The sequence below is a fragment of the Fragaria vesca genome, linkage group LG5 (assembly GCF_000184155.1).
Source record: "Fragaria vesca subsp. vesca linkage group LG5, FraVesHawaii_1.0, whole genome shotgun sequence".
NCBI classification, from domain to species: Eukaryota; Viridiplantae; Streptophyta; class Magnoliopsida; order Rosales; family Rosaceae; genus Fragaria; species Fragaria vesca.
In genome coordinates, this window is record NC_020495.1 from 9,029,445 (window position 1) to 9,039,119 (window position 9,675).

Genomic DNA, 9,675 nt, shown 5'->3' on the forward strand with positions numbered 1-9,675 from the left:
AAAAATAAATGTGGACGTCTGCAGCTGAGAAGCTCTATATATATATATATATATACAGGAATTCTCAGGTGCAGACATCCGCACCAAAGTTTTGGTGCGGATTTCTATTTTTGCACCACTTTTCGATCGAATTTTCCCATCTCCACCGTCTAGTATCTAGATAATATTGTGTAGATCATCTTTGTAAAATTTCAACTAATTTGGTAATCGTTAAGACCCTCAAACTCGAAAAACAAATGGACGGACTGAATTCTGTCATGTTGTGTTCATACTAGAAAAACTCGAGTTTGAGGGCCTTAACGATCACCAAATTGGCTGAAATTTTGCAGAGATGATCTACACAATATTATCTAGATACTAGATTGTGGAGATGAGGAAATTCGATCAGAAAGTGGTGTAAAAATGAAAATCCGCACCGAAACCTTCGGTGCGGACGTCCGCAGCCAAGAAGGGCTGTATATATCTATATATATATATATCATTCAATCACAAAGAGGGATTGTGAATAGGCCATCCATCGATCACATTGTTAGGCAGAACTGGTTTAACATGGGTGTAATCATTCCTTTCATTTTCAAGTAACTAAACGTGTTTGAACATGTAATCCAATTATGCAAGCCGATAATTAAATATAACATGATCCACTAATGAAATCGTTATCATCCTAATCAAATAGTTCAATGGTATTTCATTTGGCAAAACCAATGAACTCAAACGTGGACTCTAACTTGTTAGATTTAACGTACAATGACATCCCGACCATTTGATTTTGAGTACTTTTATTGATAGATAGACCCGTCGATAGATGGAAATCTTGGTATTTCATGAATTGATTGCTGTTTTTTTGAATGTTTCTTTGTATACAAAAATGAACTAGACACTCTTAAATGAAGTAGTGGCATTAATTCTTGAACCAAGCAATGAAGTCATCTTTACTTTAAATCATAATTTTGACCCCGCTAGTCCTTTTCTCTTATTTGAATTCACTTGGAAATGAATGAGAGAAGAAGTCTGGACAGTCAAACATTGCTTCATTCCGTTGGAGATACCTTGTATCACAAGTTAACCCTAAAACAGAAAGGATAAGGATTTTAAATCACCTAATTTGATCAACCAAAAGGAATATTGGTTAATTAACTGATCAACTAACTCATCTACATACCATTTTGGCAAATTCCTAATCATATATATATATATATCACGATTTCAATCATAAAAGTAAAATAAAAAGAATCCTAAAAATTAGTTCAACCATATCCAAGTATCCATGTATAATATTCCACCTGGTCTAAGTGTACGCGAGGAAGGAAAAGAAAAGAAAAGAAAAGAATGAATGCAATCTATAACCAACAGAAAACAGACTCAAGTGGTTTACCCATCATTTGCTCTTGAAAGTCAGAATCTCTCCAACTAAACTACAAACACGGCAGAATCTTCCTTAACTCTTCTGCCCATCATCTCTTCTCTGCTCTTCTATCTTCTTCTTCTTCGTCAATCCACATTTCCTAGCTCAGCCAAATTAACCTTCGATACTTCTTATACATCCTTCATTAAAAATTTATCACTAATTATTCTAATCCTGCAAAAGTTCCTAAATAAAAAGCCTCTCAGCTTTTCCATGATCGGCTCACATCCCAAAATAACCAACACCATGCTTGCGGTTTCAAGTTACAACTCTTCGTTCTCCGTGTTATTCTTCTGCTTAGTCTTCCTTTCCCGCCCATGCTTTCCCGCCAGAATCCTACCCGACCCCGCAGTAACCGTCTTAACTGCCACCGCCAACGTGTCCCCCAACGCCGCGTGGCACGACTTCACGAAGTTCCTTGACGCCGGGAAGGGGAGCCAGCTGGTCGGCATGTCGGAGCTCAAGAAGTACTTCCACCGTTTCGGCTATTTACCGGTGCCTGACACGACCAACTTCACCGACCTCTTCGACAAGCAGTTTGAATCGGCTCTGACTCTATATCAATCCAAGCTGAGCTTGCCTGTCACGGGTAAGCTCGACTCGGACACCATCTCGGCCATCACCTCGCCGAGATGCGGCGTGAGCGACGCGGGGCTGCGCATGCCTGCTGCAAAGCTGCACACGACGCGTCGCTTCGCCTACTTCTACGGGAAGCCTCGTTGGGCTCCCGCGAAGTCGCTCACGTACGCCTTCAGCCCCAACCACGTAATCAGCTACGTGAGCTCGTCGGACATAGAGGCAATATTCCACCGCGCCTTCTCTCGGTGGTCTGCGGTGATTCCGGTCAACTTTACAAAAGCCAAAGACTATTCCTCCGCGGACATCAAAATCGGGTTTTACAAAGGCGATCACGGCGACGGCGAGCCGTTCGATGGTGTGTTGGGTGTTCTAGCTCACGCTTTCTCTCCCGAGAACGGGAGGTTCCACCTCGACGCGGCGGAAACTTGGGCCGTCGATTTCGAATCGGACAAGTCGAAGGTGGCCGTGGATTTGGAGTCCGTGGCAACGCATGAGATTGGGCATGTACTTGGGTTGGCTCACTCCTCGGTCAAGGAAGCTGTCATGTACCCGAGTCTGAGTCCTAGGACTAAGAAAGTGGACCTCAAGATGGATGACGTGGAAGGCGTTCAGGCACTGTACGGGTCAAACCCTAATTTCAAATATAGCTCATTGCAGTCGGAAAATTCTTACAACCACGCAGTTACTAATTTGGACACCACATTTGCTTCTAAGTGGACAATTTCTCTATCACTCATCACTTTGATTTTTCTCTTCTTCTGATTAATTGGTTCAGATTCTTAATTATACTTGTATTTTTTCCATTTTTTTCTTGGAGTTGTAAACACACAACATACTGAAAGGAACAGTTAGAGGATTCTTTTTACATGACTATTTGTTTAGGAGTTTGATCAGATTGTATTTGAGACCAAAATAGGAGAATGGAAAAGGGTAAAAATGAAGAGCATATGGATTATGGGAGGTCAACTTTGAAATCCAATGAAAGTGGGACTTAATTATCCTAGCTAGGGGGGAATATTTGTTGTGGGATGGGATTTTGAAGTCTTACCAACCCAATTTGCACTGCAAAGAATATGCTTAACCTGAATTTTTGAGGGAAATTAAAGTATAACTTATAGCTCAAGAATAAAAAGGTACCTATCTTTGAACTTTCTATAACAGAAGTCAGAGAGAGGAAGCTTGCAGAAAAGGCAAACTTGAATATAACATGTACCAGTTGCAATCTCTCTCATATATTGATTTATTCATTGAGTTGCTAAGAAAAATACTAAGATGATTACTTTGTAGTATTGTGTCAAGAAGTCCAAGTAAGAAACAAAACATGCAGGCTTTGATCGATTCAAAACATAGATGAAGTTGAAGACGATCACTAGAAAATTTACAAAGACATGTGATATCTATTAGACTATTACTTCTGGAAAAGATTTGACCCCCAGACCCTAAGTTCACTCCCGTAAAATTAAAGGCTAAAAACAAAATATACATGTGATTAAGTGTGATGCATACAAGATATTAGGCAGTGTTCGGTTGGGTCAACTATGTAGTTTAGAAGCTGATGAACTGATTCGGACTAGAAAGCCAGAGGCGCAGCTGGGGAGATTGGCTCTCAACGATGATTGATACGCTTGAGTTGTGGAGGAAGGCGACGAATCTCATAAGGACGATTTGGCCGTAAGATATGGGACGGGTTTTGATATGGAACCAAAGTTGATAATGGCTGCTCTTACATACAACGATGGACGCCGAAGAAGATTCAACAAGTGGTGGCCAAAGCCTCTTGGCAGAAACTTCCTCTCTTTCGACAGACGGTGACCGGGACTGAACAACCGTCAAAGTTTGAGTGCTCAGAAGTCAGAACAAATTCAAAGCCTCAAGGGTGGCTCAAATCTGATAGGTGGCCCAATACATGTCAGAAGCCCAGATTTGTTGAAACACGTTGGGTGTCCAATATCTTAGAATCTCCATGTATTTGGGCCCATTTGTGTGCAAGGATAGTACTCTAATTCTCAAGGGTTCTGTATTCGACGCGAACTATCTTTTGGATTTATAGTAAAGTTTGAACTCTTGAATGAATAGACATATTCCTATGTATCGGTACTGTTACAATCTTTTATTTATTTTATCTGTATATGACAACGGAAGGGTATGTAACGGTTATTTTAGTTTGAGGCTAACACAATTTTCTCTTATTTTGAAGACGCTCCAACATGTTATATGCATGTGTTACGATATATTTGTATCCAACTCGATCAAGTAATAGTTTTAACAGAATTGCTTCCTTGAGTCAAGAAAAAGAAAAAAAAAAAAATAGTAGCCCCGTATAAATGGTTAAACCCAAGAGAGATATACAACAGCCGAAGCCCAAACCAATAAGAATCCTGTATCTCTGCGGCTAAAACCCTTAAACCCTCTGAAACTCCAATCCAAAAGCATCTTCTTCCAGATCTCACATCCCTCTCATGGCTTCCGCCTGCAGACAATTCGCCAGCAGAGCGTCCCTATCCTCCATCCGATCGGCCATCAGATCCAACGCCCCTAAATCCCCCACCTCACGCTTCCCCGGCCCCGCCTCCGCTCCCTCCTCCGCTCCAGTTCGCGGCTTCTCTATCAACAGGTCTCCTTCTCTCTCTCTGGATTGCTAATTCTTTTGAAGTTCAAGTATTGATATTTGGATTTTCAGGTCTACGGGAGTGTTGGGATGCGTGCAATCTCTGCTGCCGCTCCACAGCGCGGTGGCCGCGGCGAGGCTGACGTCAGCGCTGAGCACAACTTCGAGGAGCTGCCGGGCGCTCTCACAGGGTACTCTCTGCCGCACCTCTCCCAGCCTCTAAAACTTTTGCTTTCTTTTTGAATTGTGAGTCGCTTTTTTGCTTCTACCACAGTTTGTTGTAATGTTTTTGTTCGCATGGTGTTTGCTTACTTGGGTTTCGTTTCGACTTTGGTTGGTTGGTTGTCTCGTTGAATTTTGTATTGAAACAAATTGGATTTATGGTAGTAGCAACAGTTTGAAGTATCAGTTGGATTTACATTACTGAACTTCACTGAATTGATCAACATTAACCATTTGTCATTAGTTTTCATCATTCTCACGTTTTTAATTTTTGAAATGATCTGGTTGACCTCGTTATGTGATTCCCCTATGCTGTGGAACCTGAAGAAACATTGTTTACTTTGAGAGATGTTTCGAGTCTAACATAGAAGGATCCTGAGTATCCTGTAATGAGGATATGCTTTATGAATTAGAGGCATTCATAGAGACAAATTTATATGAGCTAATGGAAAATGGGATATTTCTTTTGGCGGATGAGAATAAGACATTTAAGGCAATGGAACTCAAGAGGTGTATTATCTGACTGGAATATTTGGTTCCTGCAGGCACATAATATCCATATGCTTGAAAGAAATAAACTGGACCTGCTAATTATGGCCTGCTGCTCATTACCAAGTACGAAGCTATGAGTTTTTGCTCAAAAACCTTTAAAATGTTTATGTTAGATTAAGAAACTTCCGTTCCATCTTGTTTAAGGATTGGTTTTTCAATTTGGTTGGCTGAACCCGCAGTTTCCATGTTATGGCGCATAACTTTTAATATGCAGATTAGTAATGGACCAATTAATCTAGGATGATGTTATGATGAGTTTCCATTTGCGGTACTGTTAATCTGTTATCTTCAAGCTATATTTGTTTTTGTACTGCCAGTATATGTTGAGACATGTTTTAGTTAGTTGTCTATAGTCTTTGTGTGCTCTCCAATAGAGGTATCAGTACTATAAAAATCGGAAGCTATAACTAATTGGTAAGTTATTGATGGTATGGCAAGATGTTACCATGTGATGCAAACAATACATAATTCGGCATTTCGCTAAACTTATACAGTAAATTCTTTCCAAACAAGTAGAAGTGGTTTGATAACATAGCTGTTCCTTTTCCCAGATGGAATTGATGGTACGTGAGACATGTTGACATGTTTGCTGTATAATGGAGGTGGGCCATCTCATTGTGTCCGAGTTAAAATATTTTGCAAAACTACTTAAATGACCAGTTATTGGACTATATACTACCTAGCCATTTGAACTGTTGTCTGAAAGCAGATTTAGTGAATGCTGTAAAGAATGCTGGGATGTTGAGCCTATTTTTTCTAAAGCACATCTTAAACTGTAGTCCTTTTGATTGGTTCATTTGTTATTGAAATTGGAATGTCACGGACTCTGCATTTATTTCTAATTGAGAAGGTTTCAATTTATTGGGTCCTAATTCAAGTCTTTGTATTCTTTGATGATCCAGAGCTTGGTTTGTCTGTTCCAAGGTGATTTGCAGCAGGCTGTCATCATGATCAGAAGTTACCTTCACGGGAATGGAAAATCACAGATTTTGTAGTTTTTATTAATTCAGACCAGGTTACACTGTTACAGTACTGAAAGCTAAATTTGATTCTTCCTACAAGATAGGGAGCTTGAAAATAATAACTCAGCTGGCTTGCTCAATACTAATTAATTGGACTGGTATACGATGACTTTGATCATTGAATCAGTATCCATGCAGTTCGAGGTGGCATTCTTGATATAGTTGAAGAACTTGTGATTTATTTCATGTTTTATGAGTGAAAATGTTGATAGAATATCCTCCCTGACTTTGCCCTATCATCCCCCTAAGGCCCCTATTGATCTTACATTGTCTTGCTGCACTAATCTGATTTAATAGCATTTGCCAATCCACCTGCTCATGCATTTGGTTTCTAGCATTTGCTCTAAATTGCTTACTTATCATGCGTCATTATTCATCGACTCATCGACATATGCCTAAAAGAAAGTTTGGACGGAGGGGCAAATTTAAATTTATTTCGCTATCTTCTAATTCTCCAAACATCTTAAACTGGACTGTAAGAACTTGTTTTGACAATTAGCAGAACCAATTAAATAAACCTTCATGAGAACCATGCTTTCAAAGCTGGGTAAATAGACCTTATGGTCGCTAGGGTTGCTCTCTGTTTTGACTGTGGTCTCTATTTAGAATCTTTTTCTTTGATTAGTGAATTTGGATTGTCAAAATGTCTATAATTTAGAGGGTTTCACTTTATGCAATTCACTTTGTGTTCTTTGGATAGTTGATCCAAAGCTTGGTCCGTCAGGATTTGAACAAATTTGGGATCGTAACTACTCAAGCTGATACCAATTTTCATCGATATTCAGAATTTGAGATTACATTTTCCATTTCTATCCAACTATAGCCAGCTTCCTTTCTCATTCCTTTCGCCTTCATCCTCACTACCCTCACATCTTCCCACTTTGCATAGTGTGCATACAAGTTGGACATCTTAACATAAACATATTCATCATCACCTTCTAACTGTATCACCTTTGCAGCAGCATATTTGGCAACCATCAAATCTCTACAGTCCCCACAAGCACCGACCAGTGCCCTCCAAACTGATCCGCATGCCCCAAAACCGAGCTGGAATATCAACTTCTCTGCTCTCCACACCTCCCCTCTCTGCCCCATAAGCCGGATCATAGAACAACAGTGCTCAAGAGTCGGCTTAATCCCATACTCTCCAATCATTGATTCAAAGAATTGAAGTGCACTCTCGAATGGAATTTGATTATGTGAACACGCAGATATAACATTAAGGAATGTGATTTCATCAGGCTTGACGTCTCTCTCCCTTTTCATCTGCTCAAAAAAGAGCATCACCTGTGAAGGATTACCGTTCCGAGAAAATCCAGAGATCATTGCATTCCATGTCACCAAATTCTTCTCTGGAAGTAAATGGAAGATCATTTCAGCATCGCTTACCTTCCCGCATTTGGAGTACATGTCAATCAAAGCACTACCAACTACAACTGATGTAGCCAAACCATATTTTATTGTGCAGCAATGAATTAGCATTCCCCATGTTAAAGCCGAAATACCTGCAACTCCACTTAAAATGCTTGAAAACGTGAATTGATCCATTTCTACATTCTCCATCTGCATTTTGCAGAAGAAATCCAGAGCTTCTCGTGCTCGACCCCTGTTTACATATCCTGTAATTATTGAATTCCAGGAAGATGAATTTGGATTTGGCATACTAAGTAGAAGTTCAATAGCATCTTCTATGTCTCCAAACCGCGAAAAGCCATTTATCATTTCATTGTATGAGATTATATCAGGGTCATCCATCTGCTGCAAAAAACTGAATGCTTGTTCTAAACTTCCATTTCTAGCACTAGCCGCTATTACAGAATTCCAGGAAATAGTATCCCTTTCTATCATGTTATTAAACACAAGGTTTGCCTCCTGAAGCAATCCACATTTCCCATACATGTCAATCAAACAATTCAAAACAACAGTGCTGTCTTGCAAACCTAGTTTCACAGTCTTTGAGTGAACTGACTTGCCTAGCTGCAGAAATCTCAGTTGGCCACAAGCTCCTAAAGCCGCTGTTAATGAATACGAATCTGCAGAAACTCCAGACCTTTCCAGCTGAAGAAACAAACTCAACGCTTTACTGTAATTCCCCGAATGCGCGTATCCAGAAATCAATGAATTCCAAGAAACTACACTTGGTTGAGGGATTTCATCGAACACCTTGTGAGCATTACTCAATGAGCTGATTCTGACATAAAAGTTGATCAGAGCAGTGGAGACAAAGACATTGGAGCGAAACCCAGACCGCAAAATGTAGGTATGAAGCTGGAGGCCACAGAAATCCCAGCCCAGGTTGGCTGAAGCTCTGACCATCTGAACCAACAAGTACCCATTTGGTCTGGTTCCAGAGCTGAGCATGTGAGAGGCCTCAAACAAGGCATGCTCAGTTCTGGTGCCACATTGGGCAAGGTCAAGAATGATACTTGCCCATGCGTCAGAAGTTTCAACATGAGGAATTGCCGTGAAATTTGTATTGTTACGAGTTGGGATAATGTTGTTGATATAATTTGCACAAGGTGGAAGATTTTGGAGGTGTTTTCGGATTCTCTTGGAGAGATACGTCAGATACCTTTGCATGGTTCAACACAATGTGAACCACTCTAACATATGAAGTCCACATATATTGATATTGATTATGGTTTAAATGTTTTTGAACGCAGGTGAATTTTTATAAATTTAATTAAAAATAAGAAATTCTTAATTTTTTAGGATTGTTTCTCCCGTTTGGATTCTTATCCTGTGAAATTAACAATTTTCACGGGAAAATAATCGTAGAATTTGGGAGTTTAAATTCTCGACTTGAATTCCTCACAAAATGTGTCATTTGTCAATTCTCTTAACTGAGATTAGTCTAAATACAAATTCTTGTCATTTTAAAACTCTACATCATGAAATCCAAACAATGAAATTCTCAATTAATGAAATTTAAATTCATAAAATTGTAATTCTTATGATTTTGAAATTTCTATGGACATTGAAAATAATTAATCCAAACACAACATAATATCTTGATGTAATTGAGATTTTTCTGATTAGAGTTAATCAAAAAATTATATTTCACTACTCACTAGGTTTTGATGTATCAAGGTAACTCAAGAAGTATTCGTAGACGTCTTAGTGTATAGCTCTTTCAGAAGACTTTCACGAATGATGTTAAACTCTCTAATTAGGTATGCTTATTAATTGTCAAAAATGTAGAATTATGCTTATGCAATGATTTTTCAGTAGAAGAACTAAATATGAATACATGTCATTTGTTTCAAAAGCGTAGTGAATTCATCCAA

The 9,675-nt window shown here is 39.3% G+C and overlaps 3 protein-coding genes across 5 annotated transcripts; 2 read left to right on the top strand and 1 right to left on the bottom strand.

Moving 5' to 3' along the window:
- The first annotated feature begins 1,651 nt into the window (after nt 1-1,651).
- LOC101299484 (metalloendoproteinase 1-like) lies at nt 1,652-2,746 on the top strand. Its single transcript, XM_004301146.1, has one exon. It carries the CDS (start codon nt 1,652-1,654, stop codon nt 2,744-2,746), a length of 1,095 nt encoding a protein of 364 aa, XP_004301194.1.
- Nucleotides 2,747-4,334: 1,588 nt separating this feature from the next.
- LOC101301493 lies at nt 4,335-6,600 on the top strand. 3 transcript variants are annotated; one of them, XM_004299381.1, is made up of 4 exons: nt 4,335-4,598; nt 4,665-4,838; nt 5,360-5,429; nt 6,269-6,397. In XM_004299381.1, the coding sequence occupies exons 1-2, from the start codon at nt 4,444-4,446 to the stop codon at nt 4,813-4,815; spliced, it is 306 nt and encodes a 101-aa protein (XP_004299429.1). In that variant the 5' UTR covers nt 4,335-4,443; the 3' UTR covers nt 4,816-4,838; nt 5,360-5,429; nt 6,269-6,397. The 3 variants fall into 3 exon arrangements, with proteins under 3 accessions (XP_004299429.1, XP_004299431.1, XP_004299430.1); XM_004299383.1 differs by lacking the exon at nt 6,269-6,397 and having other exon boundaries at nt 4,352-4,598; nt 4,665-4,783; nt 5,360-5,620; XM_004299382.1 differs by lacking the exon at nt 5,360-5,429 and having other exon boundaries at nt 4,437-4,598; nt 4,665-4,783; nt 6,269-6,600.
- A 559-nt stretch (nt 6,601-7,159) lies between these two features.
- On the bottom strand, nt 7,160-8,920 carry LOC101299772 (putative pentatricopeptide repeat-containing protein At5g47460-like). The gene has a single exon (XM_004301147.1). It carries the CDS (start codon nt 8,747-8,749, stop codon nt 7,160-7,162), a length of 1,590 nt encoding a protein of 529 aa, XP_004301195.1. The 5' UTR covers nt 8,750-8,920.
- Between the last annotated feature and the right edge of the window lie 755 nt (nt 8,921-9,675).